At 32.9% G+C, this 25,453-nt stretch overlaps 2 protein-coding genes and 1 long non-coding RNA gene across 7 annotated transcripts in view; all 3 read left to right on the forward strand.

The window, feature by feature from the left end:
- LOC103568657 (collagen alpha-1(XV) chain) overlaps positions 1-25,453 on the forward strand; it is a 493,917-nt gene that overhangs the window by 393,856 nt on the left and 74,608 nt on the right. For all 5 annotated transcript variants that reach the window (XM_053740819.1, XM_053740818.1, XM_053740817.1 and 2 more), the window contains 3 exons: positions 19,224-19,318; positions 19,405-19,497; positions 19,570-19,692. In XM_053740819.1, coding sequence (XP_053596794.1) covers positions 19,224-19,318; positions 19,405-19,497; positions 19,570-19,692 — 311 coding nt within the window. The remainder of the gene's footprint in view (positions 1-19,223; positions 19,319-19,404; positions 19,498-19,569; positions 19,693-25,453) is intronic.
- Positions 6,568-7,389, forward strand: LOC128668262 (uncharacterized). Its single transcript, XR_008404016.1, has 3 exons — positions 6,568-6,749; positions 6,882-6,987; positions 7,051-7,389. It is a non-coding gene; the product is annotated as an uncharacterized LOC128668262 (long non-coding RNA).
- LOC128668261 (DNA repair protein RAD52 homolog) lies at positions 13,354-14,048 on the forward strand. Its single transcript, XM_053740821.1, has 2 exons — positions 13,354-13,770; positions 13,865-14,048. The coding sequence occupies exons 1-2, from the start codon at positions 13,671-13,673 to the stop codon at positions 14,026-14,028; spliced, it is 264 nt and encodes an 87-aa protein (XP_053596796.1). The 5' UTR covers positions 13,354-13,670; the 3' UTR covers positions 14,029-14,048.

The following is a 25,453-nucleotide window of genomic DNA, read 5'->3' on the forward strand; positions in this document are numbered from 1 at the left end:
TGATGATAACCGATACTCCCTTTAAGCTCTTCGAGAGAATCTTCATTGATACTGTTGGACCACTTCTTATGACTAGGAGTGGAAATGTCCACATCCCGACGATTCAGGATAATTTTTCGAAATCCGTAACCGCGATTCCAATACCTGATATTCGATTGACAACAGCGGCAGAAGCCCTTGTTGATCGTTGTATGTGCTACTACGAATGTCCGAGGGTTATCTTCTTAGATAAAGGTACTTCTTTTACCTCCAAAATAATACAACAATTCGCGAAAACTCTGAAAATTCAAAGATTGACGACTTCGGGTTATTACCCCCAGTCAAATGGTTCTTTAGAAAGGGGCCATCAACCATTGATAGACTTCTTAAGAGTAATCTCCGATAAGTACTCGAACTGAGATCGATAAGTGGGTCTTACAGCGTTGAGCTACATTACCAATGGGCATACTTCCACCAAATTCACTCCATTTGAGCTGATATTTGGTCGAAGAGCTCGGTTACTAACCTAATTCCCCGATTATTCCAGAATCGAAACTTATTCCGATTATCTCGCTCATCTTATGGGAAGATTGTCAGAAGTCAGAAAAATCGCTGCTGATTGCCTTAATAAGGCAAAACAGGATTCCAAAATTCGTTATGATCGATATATACACACTAGTACCTTTAAGGTAGGCGACTTTATTTATGGTTTAAAGGAACCACGGAAGAATAAACTCGGTGTTTATTATACCGGGCCTTACGAAATTGTCGAAATTAACGAATTTGGGAGTCTTGTTTGCCTGAATGACAAAGAGAACCGTAAATTGGTCAACCCTAATAAGGCTAAGCCCGCTTTCGACCATAAAGCTAAACCTTTATAAAGTTCTCTGTTTCAGATCCACAAATCTCTTACCATCATGAGACGGTTATTGATATTTCTGATCATCATTGCCGAGAAAAGTCAATCCAAGGACGTCATAACCATCCAGCCACTGGCAGACAACCCGGGTCTATTGTATAACCCATTTAAGTATTTCACCTGGAAGAAAAAAAAGGTGCATCATTTCTTCCATTACCGTCCAAGGGTTGGTCGATATGTATTCCTTTGAGTGGGGCCATCTACACTCGACCATGCTAGGCTGTGCTAAGGTTATTGGCGCAGCATTCTGTATGCACTACTTAAAAATCGACCAGATAACCGAGGTACAAACCGCAATAAACCAAGCAAAAATTCGCTTGGATCAGCTCCTCGAGAAAACAACATTTAAAACTCCGTCATATGACCGTAATCAACGAGCTCCATGGTTCGGATTTGTGGGCACAGCCTCCCGAGAACTGTTTGGAACCATGGACTTTGAAGACAAGGAACATATTACCGAGGATATCAACAAATTGTATCAAGACAATACAGAAATGATGCACCTAGTACAGAATGCCACTCACATCGTTAAGAGTAAAATCAATACTATCCTACAGAGCGAGGCGCAAATGCAGTCCAATTTGAATAACCTCGCGGACGCCACTCAAGCTTTTATGAACCACCCAGAACTCTCTAGAAAGACTCACATATTTGATGCAAGTCCTAATGCTGGGGGATGAGCGTCAAGAGATTGTCAGTAACCATCTTCAAGTCCTGAAGGAAGCCGAAACAATCATCGAAGAAGAGAAGGCTGGCAGACTCTCTCCACGAGCCACATCACCAAGGCAACTTTACCAAGCAACTGTCGACATCATGAGAAAGCATCCTGATCTGAATCCACCTCAGCCAATTGACAGGATGGACATCTCAACTTTGTCAGCAGTGTCGACAGTAAAGGTAGGACGGGCGAAAGGTTACCTACTTATTATAGTAACCTTGCCCCTGTTCCGTAAGATTCCGTTATTGTCATATGAAATGAGACCATTGCCGAAGCCAGAAAATTTGAATAGAAAAATTCAAACGCTGACGATACTACTATCAAAAAGTCCACGGAGGTTCCAGAAGGAGTAGACTGCGAAATAAAGCTGCTCTTCAAGTCGACTGAAGATATCTCAAGAACATGCAACATCCGCATTATCCCAGAGTGCAAAACCACGTGGATGAGACTCAATCAATCAAATTCTTGGGCGTATTCGACTTGTAAAGAAAAAAAATTAACTTTCAAGTGCTTAGAACCAGTCGAAAAAAATTATATATCAACGGGACAGGACTGGTCCATATCCAGGGTAGATGCGAAGTTGAAAACGGAAATGACATAATTAAGAGCATAGATGAAGAGATCCCCTAGCTGAGTATAACTTTGCCAAAATTAAACTTAGCCTTAGAAGCGGTATCAATAAATTTAACAGCTGAGCCTAAAGTATCCGGATTTTTCTTCGAGAAGAATATCGTCCCGTTAAATACGGTAAACACATTCCAACCCTGGGGAGCAGGATTGGAAGAAACAGAAAACCGGATGTCCAAAATATCTTTACACCATCAGGATGACAATATTTACCGAACGATGACGGCAGAAAACATGTCCGCCCTAGTCGTCCTGTGTGTTTGTTTAAATAATTAATAACGGATTAATTATAATGATGAGTGGGTGTGAGGATCTGGTGTGTGTGAATTGGTCTGAAAGAAATAATTTTATTTAACACAAGATTTGGCAAATAAACACAACAAATATTTTATTTCACTATGTACATTTGATGAGAATTAATTATGATTAGAAATGAACTGATTTATTAGTATTAGTCTTTAATTTTAAGTAATTTACACTCGTGTGCAACACGTGGCCAAGATGGCGTCGAGGCGCGGACAATGCCAGTACACGCGGTAAGACTAATTAAATTGAGATAAACTGATATTAACTGATGAGAGCAAAAATAATATAAGCAATAATTACTTTGAATTATTACACGCAATATTTAACTGATTATTGAATGAGAGTACACTTGATTTATGAATTGAACTGAGATTAAATTAAAAGCACGAGGTGTCTGCAATGATAACTTTTAGCTATATGCATAAGAGAGAGCGATGATGTGCGAGAGAGACCGAAACTTCCGTGTTCTTCATCCCCACTTTCACAGTCTTTGCTGTGAGAATAAGACTAGCGGAGCCACCTATAATCGATTGCTGATCGACTGTACTGTTGATTACCTATCCACCGTGAGAAGATGAAATGAAAGCGCGGAAGATTTGAACAATTAATTAATCTAACGAGACCTAAGTCCACCTCCCCCGACCGGAGGCCATTTCCTCGCCCTTTTGGGCATACACGCGCTGCAAAATCCAATCCTTTCTACCCAGACGACACACTTAGTCGAAACGAAGGTGAACATTAACCGGAGGTATAATCAAAATTCCTCATTACCTGGGGTATCTAACCACAGCCACTACGAGTCTAACCTCACTTGGGCCCATTTACCCTTCGCATCTCAGAAAATAAAGAGACTCTGGTCGAAGTGGGGCTTGGAATGGGCCCCCCATAGCACCAATTTCATGTATTGGTCGACATACCACAGTTGGTCAAGAGGGGACGTGGTTTCTTCCCCTGCCTTCCTGAGAAGACACCCAGTTTCATTTGCATTCATTCGTCCATACTTCAACACATTCACCCACACACTTAACTTCGGACTGACACCCGGGATGCACAGAGTCCTCACAAATCGTGAGTTCTGCACACCTATGCCCAGATGCTTCGACAACAACTGGTTGGATGCCAGTTAAGCCGCGATCTAGTAGTCTACTCCTCCTTCCTCTCTGTGTTGGAATTGGCTGCTGAGCTTGTGGTGGAGACTGTCTTTGCTGAAACCATTAAAAATTTTAAAGGAGTTCAGGGATGCGGCAAGAACCCGCCCGATTTGTGGCCACTCCGCGATCCACCCTTCTATGCTCTGGAGCACCTCACGCTGAGGCTCGAACTCGATGCATTCTAGCAGTAAGTGCTGAACGGTATCCCACTCTTTGTTGCATTGGGGGCATTTGCGATCTTTTGCAAGTCCGTACTTGAAGAGTCTATCCTTAAAACAGCCGTGACCGGTTAAAATTTGGGTAAGCCAAAAATTAGGGCTGATGTGTTTGCTCACTAGACATTCAGTAACGTCGGGAAAGAAGTTGAATGTCATTCGTCTTGTGTCGACTGTGGACCACTGTTCTTACCATCTGCAAATGCTTTCTTTCTTGAGGGAGACAAGGCCTTCTTCATCATCTGGCTGCACGGTCGCGGTTCCAAGGGTTGCCTGTTTGCCAGTGTGAAGATTGTAGCGGGCGCAGAGTTTATCAATCACAAGCTGAATGGGCACTACCCCTGTAACCATACAAAGTCCTTCATACGATGCCGTCTTATATGAAGACGTCATCCTAATCAGGGCTTGCCGTTGCAGGGCCCTAAGAGCCTTCCAATCCTCTACCCTACATAGGTCACTCCAACCTGCTACCGCATAAGTGACAACAGGCAGGAAGTAGCCCCTGTAGATAGTGGACCTGGCCGGAAAGCGCAGTCCCCATTCAGTCCCTGAAGGCTTTTGGTGGTTTTTTGGAAAATCAAGCGCTGAAACGAAAATATTGTGAAAATCGATAATGTTAAGTGTGCATTTTACAGTTCAATATATCCACAGAAGCCCTACAAAGAGCTAGATCAATCCAATCAGCTGCTTTCTTGTTTAACTCGATCTAATTTTGGAAAAAATTAAAGGATCACGTTTTTTGCGCTGAATAGCTGATGATCTTTAACAAATGGAAAAAAAAATTTTTTTTTAGCTTTATCCACTTTTATATTGTAGACAGTGCGTAAATTTTCAAAAAAAAAAAAAAATTATTTTCAAAAAAATTTTTTTTTTAATTTAATGAACGAGAGATCAGTCAAATTACGGAACGCAGCGGCGGAAACGTGTTAAAAATAATTGGGCGTTGGTTTTTTAAATTTCATAAACAGGAGTTCGCACTTTTCTCTCTATTACACTCAAGTCTACAAACAGTACTATCTTTGTTGTACTTGTACAGTAAATAGAAACTTCGGTCGAGTTTTTCTCTTAAACAAATGAATTTTATGAAACAATTAAAGTGCACTTCGCTAGATTAGACAGTAATGCATCAAAGTGCGGTCTGTGTTTTATATTGAGATATTTTGTTTCTGAAAGAAACCCAGCCAAAAATATCTGATAACCCCTGTAAAGTTATTCAAAAAAAAAATTTTTTTTAAGAAAAACTATTTTCTTTTTTGAAGATTTAAGCACTGTCTACAATAAAAATGTGGACAAAGCTCAGAAAAAAAATTTGTTTTTTCATTATCAGCTATTCAGCGCAAAAATGTGATCCTTTAATTTTTTCAAAAATTCAATCGAGTTAAACAAGAAAGCAGCTGGTTGGATTGATCTAGTTCTTTGTAGGGTTTCTGTGGATATATTGAACTATAAAATGCACACTTGACATTATCGATTTTCACAATATTTTCGTTTCAGCGCTTGATTTTCCAAAAAACCACCAAAAGCCCTTTTTTTGTTGCATTTTTAAATTCATGTGATGATAGGAAAAATTTTTTTTTCGAGTAAGCAATGGCTAATCGTTGAAGGAAGTTAATTCAAGTTTTTGAAACCTACCATTAACTTTCTGTGTGATCATTGGTTTCTGAGATATTGATAATCAAAGACAAAAGGATCCTTTTTCATTCGAAGACCGATTTGTCGGCGAGAAGTGGACGTATCAAGGTCCATGAAATACGAAATTAAGGCTGAATAATGAAGATATTTGATCCTCATAGTGGTTAAACGAAAAAAAAATTTCCCATGACCAAAAAAAAAAAAGGAAATAAAAAAAATTTGAAAATTTTTTTGCAGCTGGTTTTTTTAAGATTACTTAAAAACCGCTGACGCTGCAAAATTTTAAAGTTCTAATCTAAAAAGTAGATACATAGAGCTACAATTTTCTTTTTTTATTTATTTTACGACCATTTCTCTCGAAGTTACGGCCTCTTGAAAATCACCCGAAAATTTGGAATTTTTTTTTGATCCTTTAATTTTTTTCAGTAGTGTACATTCCAAAAAAGAAAAAATAAAATCAAATTTTTACTAAATAAACCACCAAGCATTTTTTTCTTTTTATAATTTAGATGCCCAGCTCACAAAATAAATTAATTAAGTTAACTATAAGTAACCGTGGCCAGAAAAGAGCTAGCCCAGTCAGGCCCACCGGTTATATCCTAGCTTCTAGCGACTCTAACGTTGTTAATTTTAATAATAGCCAAAAACATGAAAGGACTTTTTTATGTAAAATTTGAAGCTCTACAACTTCAATTGAGGACTGTTTTTTTAGCTCTTACCTTTATTTCAAAAATTGGAAAAAACACTTTTTTTGAATTTTTTTCAACCCTACCCGACCGGAGGTTGAAAAAATGTCTTCACTACTTTATAGAAGACACTTGAGAGTAACTTCCCAAGAAAAAATTTTTATATATAATCATATAAAATTATATACAATTATATATAACTCGATTATACGTAATCATATATGAAAAATGGCCAAATATAATAATATATCTATATCTATACTAATATATAAATCTATAGACTCTGTCTGTACATGGTGATTTTATTTCGAATTATGCGTCAAATATCATTTTTATGACCTACTCATACTGTATCTACCTTTTTTAGAATTTTCGTCTGTCTGTCTCTCTGTCGGTTTGTACCTTTATAACTAATCAACCACTTATCTGATTGAGATGAAATTTTTTATACATATACAAGATGCTGTCACTTAAAATATAGGCTACTTTTTAAATCAATTATAAATCAGAATTCGGGTATATAAATTATTTTTCTAAAAGTATAAGAAAAAAACAGTTAAATTACAGCCATCAATTGTTTTTATTCCATTAGCGTCAATTATTTTTATATAACGCGTATCAATTGTTTTTTATATTTTTTTTTTTTAGATTAGATTTTGTTTCATTTATCAATTGTTTCTGTCAATTGAATCGTCTATCACATTTCATTAAGCAGTCAAAATAAGAGTGTCTAATCTGACTTATTTGTAACTAAGTAAGAATGTAAATCTATTTATTTTATTACTTGAATTTTTTTAATTTATTGTATGATATATAGGATTAAAAAGACAAAATTACGTATCTTACGCAATATGTAAAATAAATGAAGATCATAACCTATAAATAATCATTTATATTATTTATAAACAATTTTTGTGCATTAACTTATATAAAAAATTGGATTCAAAAGATAAAGATAAGTACTTGATTTCACTTAGTTATCTATAGTAATTTTTATTTTTGTATGCTAAGGTAACCAAGATTGACCAATTCAATATAACTTATCGTAATTAATAATTTTATATTTTAGATATGTATCGTTATTATTCGTTATATTTTCATTAAAAATGCCTAAAAAACGAAAATCAAACTTGAGTTCATCATCAGCCAAAGCAAGAAGCAACAAACTTCTTCGCCTCTCTGAAACTCAATGTGAACGAGACGAGAGACTGAAAATTCAGAAAGAAAGGAAAAGTAATTTACGAGCTAATGAAACACCAGAACAATCTGAAATTCGCCTTGCTTCTGATAGAATACAACATGCTAATAAGAGGAAAGTCGAATCAGAGATAGCTTATGAAAGAAGATTGGCGGATGATCGTGCACGCCACCTTATTACATATCATAATGCATCTGATGAACGACGTATCCACCGATTATCACGTGATCGTCAACAGCACACTATTGCACGCAATAACGAATCAGATGAACATCGTAATCAGAGATTGACTCACGATCGTGAACACCATACTTTATCTCGCTCACAGGAATCTATATTTGATCGTGAAACTCGCCTAATGATCGACCGAGAACATCACGCTCTTCAGCGACGATCAGAATCTGCATTCAAACGCGATGAAAGTAGAGCTGCAGCTAGAAATAGATACTACAGGTTAAAGAAGAAAAAAGAAGCAAATTTAATGATGGAAAACGAAAGAATTTCGGCTCTTCGTGAATCAGAGTTTAACGACAGACAAACAGAAAGATTGTCTTTGGATCGCCAATGGCATACCGTCCATAGACAGTTAGAATCTGATTCAGAACATCAGCAACGATTAAATGCTGATAAGAATAGACAAACTCAGAGACGAAATATCCGTTGGCAATCAAAATTGAATAGTGGTTTCTCCTACGATCCGTCTATTAATTACAAACAGGAATCTGATGTTGGTCCAATGACTAAGGTTTGTAATTACTGTAATGCATTAAAGTGGGTCGGTGAATCTGTTGGATTATGCTGTTCATCAGGTAAAATTCGATTAACACCTTTACTTGAACCTCCCGAACCTTTAAAATCTCTGCTGGATGGAAAACACGTTCAATCAAAATCATTTTTGAACGCTGTAAGGTCTTACAACAATGCTTTTCAGATGACTTCATTCGGTGCAAATATTGTATCTGAGGGAAACTTTATGCCGACTTTTAAAATCCAGGGACAAGTATACCATTTAATTGGTTCATTGTTTCCTGAAAGTGATCAACCTTCAAAATTTTTACAGATATATTTTATAGCTGATTATAATGAGCAAATTAATCTTCGAATGTCCTATAATAATAATTTAAATAAAAATCTCATAACAGACCTACAAAATATGCTCCTTCAAGTAAATCCTTATGTGCATGACTTTAAATCGGCTTTAGAATCTATTCCACTCGAAAACAAAGATAATTATCAATTAGTAATCAATGCAGACCGTAAACCAATTTCCGATCATAAAGGCCGGTATAATAAGCCTTCTACAAATGAAGTAGCTGTAGTGTTAGTTGATCAAGAGTGTCAAAAGAGAGATATTATTCTATCTTTGCGTACAGGAGATCTTCAAAGAATAAGTGAGACTCACCGGTCGTATGATGCCCTTCAATATCCACTTATATTTTGTCGTGGAGAAGACGGCTATAATTTTAATATATTTCATTCTGGACAACAAGCAGAAGACACGAATAAAAAAATTTCAGCTTTACAATTTTACTGCTACAGACTTATGATGAGATCTAATGAGTTTAATAATTTACACCGTTATCGTCAAATTTCAAATCAATTTTGGGTTGATATGTATGCGAAAATTGAAACCGAGCGATTGTCATTTATACGAAATAGTCAAAAACAACTTAGAGCCGAAAACTATATTCACTTACAAGATGCTTTGCGCGTTGAAAGTAATATTGATCATTTAGGCCGTTTAGTTATTCTCCCATCCAGTTTTACAGGAAGCCCAAGATACATGCATGAGCGAACACAAGATGCATTTAGTTATGTAAAGAAGTATGGTCGTCCTGATCTTTTTATAACTATGACCACTAATCCTAATTGGATAGAAATAACAAGAGAGCTGTACGAAGGGCAATCTGCATCTGACCGGCACGATATTATATCTAGAGTTTTTCACTTGAAGTTGAAAAAATTAATTGATTTATTATTTAAAGGAAAAATTTTTGGATCCGTTAAATGTTATATGTATTCTGTAGAGTGGCAGAAACGAGGTCTTCCTCATGCTCATATTCTCTTATGGCTTGAAGATAAAGTAACACCTAATAGAATAGATAGTATTATAAAAGCAGAATTTCCTAATCCTCAGGAGGATTTAGATTTATATAATATTATTAAAAAACATATGATTCATGGACCATGTGGAATAATTAATTCAAAATCTCCGTGTATGAAAGACAATCGTTGTAGTAAACGATTTCCGAAAGCATTTGTAAATGAAACGATAACTGGAGAGGATGGCTATCCATCTTACCGGCGGAGATCAACGGAAGCGGGAGGATTTGTCGCTCAAGTTAAGGTAAATGGAAATAATATAGAAGTAGATAATCGTTGGATCGTCCCTTATTCACCAGTATTATCCCGAACTTTTGAAACACATTTAAATGTCGAGTATTGTAGCAGTGTGCAATCTATAAAATACATTTGTAAATATGTGAATAAAGGAAGTGATCAAGCAACGTTTGGACTTAAAAATGAAAACGATGAGATAACGAAATATCAATCTGGGAGATACATTAGTACCTCAGAAGCAACTTGGCGTATAATGTCTTTCCCAATACATGAGAGATTTCCTCCCGTGGTTCACTTGGATGTTCATTTAGAAAATGGACAGCGAGTATATTTCAACACAGAAAATGTTATTGATCAAATTACTAATCCCAAAAACACAACATTATTGGCCTATTTTCAATTATGCCGAGAGGAAATTTTCGCAAAGACACTTTTATATGACGAAGTACCTGCATATTATATATTTGATAAACAATCTAAAGTATTCAAGAGGAGGAAAAGAGGAAATCTCGTTGAAGGTTATCCTGGTATTTTTAAAGAACACGTTATTGGAAGAGTATACACAATTCATCCTGGTAATACAGAGTGTTATTTCTTACGTCTATTACTTCACACCGTTAGAGGCCCAACATCTTTTAAAGATATAAGAACAGTTAATGGTGTGGTATATCAATCATATCAAGCAGCTTGCAAAGCTCTTGATCTTATTGAAGATGACTCCCATTGGGATGAAACTTTAAAAGAAGCGTGTGTTACCGATAGTCCATTTAAACTAAGGCAACTTTTTGCAATTATTGTAGTATTTTGTCACCCTTCTGACCCTAAAGAATTATGGACAAAGTATAAAAAATATTTATATGAAGATTATGGAAGAAAATTGATAAGAAGTTTTCCTGATATTGATTTAAATTTACATAAAGAAGAGCTTGAGAATCGTTGTCTCATAGACTTAGAAAATACAATTATTTCTATCGGGGGAAAACCTTTAGATCAATATGGAATGCCGATACCGAATATTAATGATAATTTTCAGATAAACAGAGAATATCTAGCTGAAACAAGTTATGACAAATCGATACTGATGGCTTTTGTAAAAAAAAATGAATTCAAAATTAAGTAGACCAAAAAAAAATTTACGATGAAATTATGAATAGCATAGACACGTTAGAAGGGGGAATGTTTTTTATTGATGCACCTGGGGGCACAGGAAAAACGTTTTTAATAAATTTGATATTATCTAAAGTTAGAGGTAGTGGTAAAATTGCGCTTGCAGTAGCATCTTCAGGTATCTCAGCAACCCTTTTACCTGGTGGTAAAACGGCCCATTCCATGTTCAAAATACCGATAGACATTGACAGATATGAATCACCAGTTTGTAATATCTCTAGGAATAGTGATAAAGCAAAAGTGATGAGAGATGCATGCTTAATAGTCTGGGATGAATGCACGATGGCCAACAAGAAAGCAATAGAAGCTGTTGACAGAACACTACAAGACTTACGAAACAATACAAAAAGAATGGGGGGCATAACTTTTTTATTTTCCGGTGATTTTCGTCAGACTTTACTGGTAATTACTAGAGGTACAAGAGCTGATGAAGTGAATGCATCTCTTAAACGATCTTATCTATGGAATAATATTAAAAAACTATCACTAACTGTAAACATGCGAGTCCATCAAGGAGGTGATCCAATTTCTCAAAAATTTTCTAATTTATTGTTGGATGTAGGGGGTGGAAATATAAACGATGAAAATGGAGAAGTATCTCTGCCTGATGAATTATGTTCAATAGTACCATCTATAGAAGATTTGATAGAAAAAGTATATCCAGGTATAAGAGATATTAAAAATAAAGAGGACTCGTGGTTATCAGAGAGAGCTATTTTATGTCCTAAAAATGAAATGGTAGTCCGTATTAATAATACTATAATAGATAAGTTTGATGCAAATGAGATGGTTTATGCATCAATCAATACCACGATTAATCCAGATGACGCAACAAACTATACTGTTGACTTCTTAAATTCAATAAGTGTACCAGGACTTCCATCGCATACAATTAAATTAAAAATTGGCGCTCCTATAATTTTATTGAGAAATTTAAATCCACCTCAACTTTGTAATGGTACAAGATTACGAGTCACAAAATTACAAAAGAATGTTATAGAAGCTACTATATTAACTGGATCAGGAAAGGGTGAAAGTGTATTCATTCCTCGCATACCTCTTATACCTGATAATTTTCCATTCGAATTCAAACGCATTCAATTTCCTGTCAGTCTTTCTTTTACAATGACAATAAACAAAGCTCAAGGACAAACGATGAGCATTACTGGAGTAGATCTTCGAACTCCCTGTTTTTCACATGGACAACTATATGTATCATTATCAAGAGTAAGATCAAATAAAAATGTATATGTTTGTGTCAATGGAGAAAAAACCCGTAATGTAGTCTATACTGAAGTACTGAATTAATAAATTAATATTTGAAAAATATAAACTTCGATATAATATTATTTATAAGTAACACAACTCATATAAACATATATGTATGCATAACTTACATAAATACATATGTATGTATTTATATAATCATAAATTTATATGTATAAAGTATAATTAAAATATTTATATTATTTTATTTTCATTGATTATTTTTTTTATTGTTTTCGTACAATCCACATCATTATTAAAATAGAAATAATTAAATATATGTATTAATTTTCTAAGTTAAATTAAACTCATAAATAACTGTAAACAATACAAGTATCTACCTGATATAATTTAAGATAAAAATTATTCATCTTCCTCAGTCTCAACAATAATTTGAAAATTGCTTAACGGCTGACGGAAATCATTTGTATGTAAATAAATGGGTGTTATTTCAACATTTGCTAATTTGTCGACTTCAAAATTGAAATGAGACAGAGGATAAATGTCTAAATTAAAATCAATTCTGAATGTTGCATATGCATCTTTGATTTTGAGAACCTTTATCAACATAAAAAAGTTAACTATTATTAATTTGCAAAATATTAGATACATACTATTTTATTAATTATTTACTTGATTCAAAGAAATCTTATTTTCTATTTCAGACGGTCGATCGTTAACTATTATTTGATAGTTATTATTATAACCTTCGTTGATAATAAAGATAAATTTATTTTTTCCATTTATTATTTTTGACCCAACAATCATTGAAACGTACCCGGTAAAACTAAAATTTATAAAGTTTATATTATTTTATTGCTATTATCATTTTTATAACTATACGTAGATATTTTATTTATAATCAATTTTTATTGACCAATCAAACAAATATTTTTAGTTGTGTAAATGAGAATTGACTAAAAAAAAAAAAAAAAAAAAAAAAGCGAAAACTAAAATGTAAAATATATATATTTATATATATATATATATATATATATATATATATATATATATATATCAATATATATATATATATTTATATGTAAAATATACATCATAATATAAACATAAATTTTATTATTGTATATATATGGTTACCTTCTCTTTTTTCTAGGATAAATAATTCCATAAGGATCGGTTTTAGAAAAATCAATATTATATTGCTTCATCATTTTGTTTTAAATAAATTAGTTTTTAAATTTAAATTTTATTTTATAAGATTTTATTCATTTATTATAATTATTTCCAGATGCACAAAATTATTTTGTTAATTCTTTTATGTGTGATAGACGTTATGAAAATATAATTTAGTAAATAAACAGTTTTTTTTTTTAATTACTTTAATTAGCTAACTTCACGTTTTCATAAAATTTATTTATCACATTTCAATTATTATTATTTACTAATTCATATAGTATTATCAACATAAAATATTGGTTCAATATAATAATTTTGAACTGAAAAAAATGGCGGTAAATCACTATGACTTAGAATTTTTATTGGAACAAGCAAATAAATTATTCAGTAGAGATAATTGGGCTCATGAAATAATTGATCAAACAATTGGTAATATTTTGCTTTTGAAATAACTGTAATTGATAGTTTTTTTTATTCATCTAAAAATTATTTATAAATTAAAATTTTTTAATTTATTATTTAGATTTTGTAAATGAAAATAATAAAATTGTTTATGTTGGGTGTTCGACGGTGGTAAGAGTTCTTCTCAAATCTGGAAGATTTCATGAAAATGTAGGGTTTCATGAAGGCGTGTCTGAGTCCACTGGGAAAGCTTTCGAGGATGCGAGAAAAGTTGCTATCATTTAAAATATTATTTGTAATCTTAAATATTATTATAATAACTACTCTATTAACTAGTAATTTTTAAATAATAGATATCATACACGGGTGCCCTATATAGGACATTACTATCATTCGAAGAATTTGGCGAACTGATAATTAAAATTGAAGAAAAAAAAAAAAGATTAGAAAAACAAAAAAAATTAAAAAATGATTGGATAAAAAAAAGTAATAATATATTGATAAAATAATAAGAACTAATCCTGATTAAACAAAGCGATTTACTCAATAATAAATATGTATCTATATAGCATTAAGATTAAATCGTTTTGAATTATTTTGAATCGTTTCTTTTAATCAGGGAATTAATTAATCGCTATCATAATATAAACATTTGATATTTAATATAGATATGGTGGAAGCTACAGTTAGTAATAAAATCTTAGAGGAAATGGAAAAAGATTCGATGACAGAAGTTTATTAAAAAAATAATTGATTTAATAAGAATTACGTTATGTGATAATTAATTGTTCATAAAAATATTTTAATTGCTATTGACATGATTTTAGTATAATTATAATAATGAGACTGACTATGATGATTATAGGAAACATAATACTTGAAAATGAATCGAAATAAGCTCAAAGAACATAAAATAACATACACATACATACATATGTATATATATATATATATATATATATATATATATATATATATATTTACTTGAATTATTTAGTAAATCTTATTATAATAGTAATATATGTATTGTAGAACTTACGTGTGCGAAGCCACGGGTAGCGGCTAGTAATTATATATAATTGTATATAATTATATATAAGTATATATAACTATATATAATTATATTTGGCCATTTTTCATATATGATTATATATAATCGAGTTATATATACTTAAAAAATATTTTTGAAAAAAAAAAAAAAAATAATTAAATACCGATTTTTTGATTTGGTTACTACCACGCGAACGCATTACAAATCCAGAAACAAGAATTGATAGCAGTAAATGATGGAGAAATCCTGGACGTCTGCTGGGTTCAAACACGGCTCCTCTTGGCTGATAGTTCTGAATGTTGATCACTGGTCACATCACGAGAGCAAGTCTTGTGCTTAATTGATATATTTAGAGTGAAATGCCGGTAAAGACAGGGTTCATAAGTTTTCGTGATGGATTTTTACAAAATTTAAAAAAACTCCATGAACTTATATGAAATTTTATAAAAACAATATGAACCTTGACTTAGGCTGGCCTCTAACAATATTTGATTTTACTTGGGCAGAGCAATGGGCTGGGGTTCCTGCAAAGCAAAGACCCGCACTTATTCAAACACAGCAACGTATGTAAAACTTACTAACTTACCTCAGGGCTTATTACTTATCAATAGATTTCTTATTGTTGATAAACTTATGAATTCTTACTTAATTAATAATACTTTTAATGAACTACTTAATAATTCTTACCAGTAACATAGGACAGAAATAGGATGAACAGTGATAGACAGAGTAAAGGGAATTTATTAGAAAAATACAGGTTTATTGCCAATTATAATAAGGTTCAAGTACTTACAATAAACGTCTCTGCAAAATACAATACAAGAATTTGTCCTGATTTATACCGCTGGAGATTCAATAATTATCTACGTGTACAACGTAATTACAGCACTCTGAAGTTATTATTTGACTTTAATATTATTTATAAGGCGAGTATACCGCCGGTAACGTACAGTAATATTCAATTTATTTAAACTTGATTTATAATAATTAATGCGAAACAATAAAATAATATCGCAAGTATAATTTCCAGATTATTAACAGAATATATTGTAACCTAATTAATGCAGAATAATTATCGCAATTTGATAATAAAAGAAAATACGTCTAAACGCTAATTGATCCAGGATCGAAATCATTGACCGATAAATTTGGGTGTAGGACTAGCCTCGGGACTCTGTCCCCACTTCACCCTTACGGACATGCGTCTGCGTGATAATTAGTCATGTTACCCCGGCACTATGACTTGTGTAGTTTCAGACGGCAACAAGACGGGGAAAAATGGAAACCGCAAGGCTGAGGACGACGAAGACGATTGACATTGTCTCAATATAATCATATATAATTATATATGGAGCTACATATGACACTCTCCGTTTAAATATTGCAATATATATGATCATATATGATTATGTATAATTATATATAATTGTATACAATTATATATGGATATATATATAAGGTTATATATAATTATATATGATTCTATATGAAAAAAATTTCTCGGAATAGTATTATATATAATACTATTATATAAATATTGTATTGTATATGATCATATATAATTATACATAATTATATATAATTCTATATGGATATATATACAAGATTATATATAATTATATATGATCATATATAGTTATATAATTATGTATGACTATATATAAACATTTTTTCTCGGGTTATATTAAAAATTCCGATACTTATCTCAAAATTCGCATTTAAAAGTCTATTTTACTGGACTATCTAGGCTAGAATATCCCGTTAATTGTATTTTTTTTATATAATGTCTTTTTTATAGATTATAAATTATGTCAGCAGCGATTGAGTGATCTCAAATTTATCGTTGATATATTACTCAAATGCTTTGTTTAAATTATGATAATATAACTAAATAAATAATTCGATTCAGAAAAAATTTAAATAATAAAAAAATAATAATAACGTATGTAACGTAAATTGAGAATGTGTAATGCGATCAGATCAAATGTGATTTTTTTATGTCACTTACGACAATCAGGTGCTTGAATATTTGGTGATGATGTAACTTTTTGGACTTTTTAATAATTTGTGGTATCTGTTTAAAAAATCTCATAAAAAGATTCTTACAAATTCTATAGAAGTTTTATGAAAATGAATGAGTTCTGTGAGAAAGTGATACAGTAAAGTATAGTCTTATACATACAGCTATGAAAATCTATCGTTTACATTTAGCAGAGGTAGCTTCGTAAACTCCCTGAAGATATGTAGTAGCTTTGTTGACAGTGTAAATAATGGATCTAGTGAACAAAGCCAGATACGATAAATAAAACAAGTAACATGCACGCTGTAAAAATTTTTTAATGAACATTATATTAAATTAAAACAATACACTGAGGATTGTATGACTAAATTTGTACTAAACTTATCATTAGGCTCGCCCGTTTAAGTTCTGTAACATAAACTGTTCTTAATACTCGATTAAACTCAACAAAATTATACCTAACTTTTTATTCAATAAAATTACTCAATTACTCAAACTCAATTACACAAAATCGGGCTACGTTACACTTTGCCCACCGGTCACTCCTCTCATTTCCTCCAGATCATGACGAGCGCCAGCCGATTTTTATTTCCCCGGTATCGGCAACCGGTCTAAACATACACGTAAATTAAAATCTAATATCTAAATCCTTCGGAGATGAGAGAAACGAACGGTGGTAATGGCATGTCCTGGTGTGCTCAGTATGCTAGGATATGGAAAGAGGGTCGCGGTTCTTATGACGCGGAAGAAGTCGATTAATTACATTAAATTAAAACAAAATAAAGAAAAGGAAAACTGAATAAAGTACCGTCAAGATGACGCGAGAGTGACGCGGAGGGCCCGAACGGCCCGCGGTTGAGTACTCTTGATCCATAAAACAAATAAATACCTGAGTATGACATCGGGAACCTCTCGTGGACGACGAATCACAAAACTTAACACATTTCCAGATAAACAATAAAATAACATAAAGTAAATAATGCGGTAAATCAAAACGACAAATATCAAGACAAACAGCTTCAAGAGCACAATACCCAGAGCCATAAGCTCCAAAGAAACGAGATCAGTCAAGGGTGTGGTCGAGGCCTACCTTGGTGGCTCTCCGACTCACCACCACTCGCTCCAAAACTCCAAACTCGACAACCGGGTCTACTCCTACTTGAGTGAGTCCGAATCTCAACTCTCTCGCACCATGGTCTTCCTTCAACTACTCTTCTCCAGTCTACTACTCCATTCACTCGCACGCTCTACTACTTGCAGTCACTCTCACATCCTCGTTTCTTCATCCATTTTTCCCCCATCACATACAAGCCGTGGACTCACGAGCCTTCCCGTAATGTCGCTCCCCGTGATATCCGAAATTAACAAACCTTGGCTTTCTCGAGCATCGCAAACGAGGTCTGCCATCCCCAAATAAACGTAAACATAGCCCTGCTAACTCCGGGTACCAACGTGAAGAGGTGGCGATATCTCAGTCGCTCCTCCACGATCACCACGTCAACCCCAAGGGCTAAGCCTCGATCTAGTCTTGATTACTGGTCGGGAGGCACGTTGTCTTGACCACTATCCACGCCACAGCTAGACATCCCCCGTTAAATCCGCGCTCAACCACACAGATGCTCCAAAAATAGACAACGTACCGTACACGTACTCGTACTCTCAACACACTTAACTCACCGCACACATGCTTCATACTCTCAACTCATTCTTTACCACAACTAACTCGACTCACGTACTGGCTCTATCTCTCTCTCTCTCTATCACTCAGACTCACACTTACTCCAGCTTCAATTCTATTTCTTCGGCAATGTAACATCACAGTTCATAGTGAGCTCTGGAAGTAGAATAAAGAATTCGCAAAATTTCTTCAGTCCTACTTTCCTGATTTATTGAAGATCGTAGCCAGGACTTACATTCTCAAGCTCACTCTAACTCGCACTTTTGTATTCAAAATTTGATGAGGTCGTATCTGTCAAGCTACCGCCTATAACAAAATAACATTAAGATCTAATGCGCCTCTTGCAGAGCACAGGGTAAAGTAAAGAGATAACATAACACGCAAATAGTACAAAATAAGCAAAGTGAATGGCCTTATGGCTTTCTTTATTCTACGCCTGATTTTTAAGTTCAAAATTCAAAATATGCTGTTACAACAGCTTTTTGTTACAGTTCCCTACTTTTCTTTTAATATGCTTAGGAAATACGAATTTCTCTGAAAAAAACATCAATATCACGAGTTGCTTAGGCTATTTTATTTATGTATTTGTATAAATAATAGCCATGTAGAAGGGTGAAAGATCAACATTACCTGTCATAAGCTATTTTTTTGATATTCGATATTTTAGACTCAATTTCACCATTTATCTCAGAGTAACAAACTAATTAAACTATGAATATTATTCAATACAGGTAGTGGTATTGGAGAAATAAAATATGTTCATGAAAGTACGACAAAAATTGTTCCTGGTGCTGTATCATTCCAAAATACGGAGACGATGATAAAGGTACACGTAAAATAAATCATTACAAATCTACCAACAATTAATTTTTTTTGAATTGCAATATTGTTTTCTTTTCTTCTTGTTTCTAGATGTCAACGATAAGTCCAGTTGGTACATTAGCTTATATTATTGACGAGGAAGCATTATTGGTTCGAGTTAGTAACGGATGGCAATACATCGCGGTAATATTTTCCAACTACCTTAAAAGTATTTATTTCAATATTTTCTCTAAAATTTTTCTTTATGAAATTCAGCTTGGGTCTCTTCTACCTATATCAGCATCCCCTCAAGTGACCACAAAACCTCCACCATCACACCCTCCATTTGAAGCTTCGAATCTTATCAACCAAGTACCTATAAAAGTGGACAGTAAAGGGGTCAGTATTTTTATTAATTATGTACATACTGTGTAACTCAAGTCTTAAAAAATTTTAAACTACACCACAAATATATTTTTGTTTCGGCTCCCTTCACTCGAAAGATACAATTTTATTTTTTCCTATGAAAAACGAAACGTATCACTGTAAATCGAAGTGTTTTAATTCAAAACACCTGAGTATATTATTTCTATTTAAGGTAATTTGGTAGCCGCATTCCGAAGTCAAAACAGTATCAAAATTATTTTTTTTTTTTTGACTTCAATCATTAAAATGAAGTTCATAATAATTTAAGATAATTAATAATTATATTTCATAAGCTATATTTAATATGCAGAAACAAATGGTAATAATTTTTTTTTTAATTACATAAATTGTTTTGACTGCAACTAAACAGTACCAACAGTTGTTATTTCATGAAAATTGGTACTTCTGTTTACACTAGTTTCTTTGACAGTTTAATGTGTATCACGTGTATCCCTCGCAGTTTCGAATCACCCCGGAAACACGGTGGATCCACGGCGGTTACATGTCCACTGTGTAATCACCGTAGATACACTGTGGAATTTCGGTGAATACACCGTGTTACCATCGTGGAATCACCGTGTATGCACGGTGATAAAATAGCACAAACCCACCCTGTAACCGCTCTGGATCCACCGTGATTCCACCGTGTTTCCACTCCCAGGGTGTTTCCAGGCTGATTCAAAACCGTCAGGGATGTGTAGTAAATATAACCTTATAATCCCGTTAAACTTTTGACAGTTCATAATAATGCGATAAATGTAACAGACACACAATTTAACAAGAAAAACAATTGTTAAATAAATAATTAAATCGGTGATAGTATGGCAAAGATCAGCCAAGTTAATAAATTCTTATTATTTTAGTGACAAAAAATTAATTTTACACAATTTATTGTTACCATTTGAACAGTGATAATTATTAATATATACTTTATTTCCTTTACTATTTAATTTGTATTTATTTATCAATGTAATACCCCATACACATCAAATAAATATTCATTTTTATTTATAAATGTAAATAATATACTAATCTTCACATCTAATAATTTTTTAATTTATAAAAAATGTTAATTATTTTTTTTTTAATTTTAATAATTGAATTATAAACTTTCCCATAATTTTTACACATTTTATCTTATTAATGATAAGTATTCATTATTATCATTCATTTAAGTCTTTGGTTTGTATTTATTACCAGTCCAGTATTTAACGAACATCATATAAATATATGTTTATTTTTTGAGTGTAAACAATAATTCAAATTTCACGCGCACAGCAGAACCGCCATTTTTCCCTAGTATAAATAAGAGGGGCGCAGAATAAGTTACAAAACAAAGACAGAAATCTTTCTGTCACACAAAAAAATTAATTTAAAAAATACCATGAGGTAAATTGTTTCGAAATTTGGTAGATATTTTAGATATTATATCGTAGACTGAATAGTTTTTTTGCCTAGGTTAGCTGTGCCATTTTTTTAAAAATTATCAACTTCCTGTTAAGTTGAATAAAGACAGCCATAAGAGCCCATGTATTTTCACGAAAGTTTAATTAATTATATTTTTTAAACGGTATGGTAAAAAAATTCTGGTTTTTCGTTTTTAAAGGCTTAAAAATATAATCTTTGAAATTATCGCAATTAAAGTAAGGGTTAACTGTTGGAGGTTTGACTACCAAATTACCTTAAATACATTGTAATCACTTTCTAAACATTTGCAAATGTGTAGAAAGTGACTACCCTGTATTTAAATGGCAACAAAATACTTAAATGTTTTAAATTAAAACATTTCGATTTACAGTGTATTCGACCATGTATAATGATCCGTATGTGGTCATGTATAGAATCTAGCGATTAATGGTCATTCATGACATAGCATGGTCATACATTGTAAAATATAACTACTTAAATGTGTATATAATAGATTGCTTTAAAAAAACGACTCACAAACATCATGGCAATTAGGCATATACCTTGAGTTACAGTAGTTGACTTATGAGTCAATACACAGAATGACAAGTAATATATGTCGAATAAGTGCAGTGTAGCACGAATCTAGAAAAAATGTAATGATAACCTGAAAAACAAGCACTACCCAAAAAACGGGCAACTACCTGGATTTTGGCAGCACTGCGGATACCCTACTTTACCGCCTCTATTTTGTAACCTAGCCCGCAAAATGCCCCTTGACTGTACCCTGATAGCCAGGGTTTCTCGCCCAAAAGTTGGTATTCATTATCCTGATTAAACAACTGAATTCGATCAAATTGAACAGAATAAAATTTTTAATACTATTTAACTCAGATAAATCCTGTTAATTCGGTACTTAACTTAAAAATTAATTCTGTCTAATTCGGCAGGAAAACCGGAATTTGTCCAAATTAAAACGAATTTAAATAATTCTATTCGGTTTAATTCGAAAATAATTCTCCAATTTCTGGTTCTGAATCCGAATTAAACTGAATTAAAACGAATTTAAAATTTTTAAATCGGTTTTATCCTGTTTAATTCAAATTCAAATTTTCAATTCAGTTGAATTCTCTTTTGCAGAATTCGACAGAATATAACAAAATGAAAATTTTCAATTCGGTTGAATTCAGTTGTTTAATCAGGGTAGTTTGCGACCAACTTGACGACAAGCTGCCGACAACTTTAGCATTTGCAAGTGTTTTTATGTAAGTGATAGAAAGTAAAAAATGATTAATGAACCTTTAAGTAATCGCTTACGCATGTATGAATTACGAGTAAATATAAAATTTTTGAGGCTGCGCATCTCTCAAATTGAATTTTCTGAACAATAATGACAAAAAATATTGTATGTCATATGGCCGCTCAATGGTGATTCAGACAATCTCGATTTTATAATATTCGTTTTATGTTTCTGACGCTATTTTACAAAAACGAGTGTAATAACCATCCTCGCCATTACCTCGGACGTTATATTTACACTCGTTATCGCAAATTCATGCCATAGACTTCAGACTCATATCGCAACATCGAGATTGTCGGTAAATCACCACTTTGCTGCCTTATGACGTAAATATCTATTTTCAACTTCCTGCTAAAAAAATCGATGATTTTGAAGAATTTCGAGAAGTTATTGTTTTCACCCCAATTTTCGAAAATTGAGTTTTCATCAGGTGTCGACGTTTTGGGATCCAAGAGTGCTATCCTGACTATTTCCAGAATGATGTCCGAGTATCTGTATGTATATAGATTAGGCTGGGCCGAAAATCCGCTTTTTTTTAATTCAAATTATTATTAGCGATAATATCGTTTATAAGACTTAAAAAAAATGTCTGTGAGAAGCAAAAATTTTAGGTAGATATCTTAGGCTCGCCAAATGAAGTGAAAGCTGAAAGTCAGAAAAAAATTCATTCAGGTACTTATTTTGATAGAAAATTTGATTCTCTACAAAATAGGTCCTTTGACAGAATTATGAAAAATTAATAGTTTTTGAGATAATGACGATTTTATATCAAAATTTCACTTTTTTGCGATCTCCATACTTTGTAACGATAAATTATAGTAATGTGAGTATTTTTCTTATTGAAATTTGATTCTCTAAAAAAAAGGTCCTCCACATAAATCATGTCAAATTCAAATTTTCGGAGATAATGACGATTTTATGTCGAAATTTTACGTTTTTTGCTATATCTATACATTTACCGATAAATTATAGTAGTTTCAGTATGTTTCTTATTGGAAATTTTATTCTCCACAAAAAAGGTTCTCTGAAGAAATAGTATGAAATCAAAATTTTTCGAATGAATGGCCATTTTATTAAGGATAGTAATGTTTTTTAATATTTTTATATTTTTAAGGGGTGTGTGAGTACTCGAAACTTCGAATTATTCGAGGCAAATCGAATCGAACAATTGGATTCGAGATTCACCTTGAAAATTCGAAAGATTCGAATAGTTCGCCCTTGCGACTTTCAACCCACTCTAGAATCACTCTGGAAATATTCTGGTAACACGATGCAACCAGACGGACTCCAGAGTATTTCCAGAACGGTTTTGTGCCCTTTTCTGACAGTGAATCCAGAGTATTTCCAGAGTGGATACGGAGTAAATCTAAAGTGTTTCCAGAAAGTATCCAGAGTGGATACATATTGACACCGTTATGCATCCACATTGAATACTAACTGATACCAGAGTATTTTCAGAATGTTTCCAGAGTGGGATCAGAGTGAATACATACTCAAACCAGAGAGTATTAAGAGTAAATGAATACTGAAAAAAAAATTACTCAAATATGCTATTTTTAGAATATTGAACAGAATTTATTGAATACAAAAATACATTTTTTTCATTGCCTGAAACGTATGTTATGTTTTTGGATTGTAAAAACAATTTTTTCGAGAAAACAAAAATATTTGACATTATTATCACAATGTAATAAATCATCTACTATATAACCATCGAAACAGGCACTTGTCATTCTATTAAATAACAGAGAAGTTCCCGTGGCAGAATTTTTTTCAAGTATAGAATATAAGAACTCTGAAATACCTAGCTAACCAGGAACAGGACAATAATAGATTGGGCGCGATCTAGTGGCGAACACTGAACTGCTTCCACTAATGCTTAGCACCGGTGACTTTCTCCTCTTCCACATATATCTTGTTACGTCTAACATGCTAATATTCATATACAGTCTCTTATTTTGAGTCAATACACTCAAGTCCTTGACTCGGGTGACGAAGACCTCGTCATTATGGTAATGAGTATGAAACGGTAATCAATATAAGGAATTACTCTAAAGAAATAGTAATAAAAAGAACTTGAACTTACAATTGTTTATGTTAATTTTTATTCAGCTTCCATTGTACAATTATATTGTTGTTGTTGACTGAAAGATCGTTGTTTGTACAAATCGTAACCAGGTAGAGATTCGACGTTCAATTTCTATTTGATTTTCACCCCTAGGTTGATTTCGCGAATAAATGGTAAGTGTAGAACTGTCAACCTCGCAGATTAATTTCTTAAAACCAACGCGCAATGAAAAAAAAAATTCGTCTATCGAATGACCCTGCAGGCCAGCCCCAAAACTTCCCGCTGTGTTCGAGTTCCTTAAGCTTGAAAACATCGCTGTAAATACATTTTCAAGCTCTTCGAGCTCAAAAATACTTTTGTATACCATTATTTTAAAAAAAAAACCATTTTTAGCATTTCTTTCTCCCACAATATCTCTCGAACAAATTATCCAATTTCGATGTTTGAGGTGGCAATTGACGCGTTTTAATAGATTCTGAAGCTGAATAGATTTCGGAATTATTTTGTAGAGTTGCTTCAGAGATATTCGCAAAAAACTGTTTTTCACCATTTCTTTCTCCCGCGATAACTCTCGAACGAATTATCCGATTGAGATGGCTAAGGCGGCAATCGACGCGTTTTATTTTGTTCTAGAGCTGAATAGATTTTGAAGTTGATTGTATGAGTCGTTTCTGAAAAATCAATGAAAAACTAAAAAAAAAAAATTTGGAATTAATCGGGTCAGTCATTTCGAAAATATTTGGAAAAAACCATTATCCACCATTTCTTTCCCCCGCGATATCTCTCGAACAAATTAACCGATTGAGATGTTTGAGGTGGCAATCGACGCGTTTTATTGAGTACTAGAGCTGATTAGATTTTTAAGTCGATCGTATAAGTCGTTTCTGAGAAATCAATAAAAAACTGAAAAAAAAATTTTTTTTTTTTCGTAATTCGCAAATATTTTCGAGTCTATTCGA

This window comes from Microplitis demolitor, chromosome 7 (assembly GCF_026212275.2).
Source record: "Microplitis demolitor isolate Queensland-Clemson2020A chromosome 7, iyMicDemo2.1a, whole genome shotgun sequence".
Taxonomy (NCBI): Eukaryota; Metazoa; Arthropoda; class Insecta; order Hymenoptera; family Braconidae; genus Microplitis; species Microplitis demolitor.

Excerpts from the sequence above, each read along its gene's own strand:
- LOC128668261 (XM_053740821.1), top strand. The coding sequence starts at position 13,671 with ATGGCGGTAAATCACTATGACTTAGAATTTTTATTGGAACAAGCAAAT. Across the intron at positions 13,771-13,864 it reads AATAATTGATCAAACAATTG|ATTTTGTAAATGAAAATAAT; the intron begins GTAATATTTTGC and ends TTTATTATTTAG.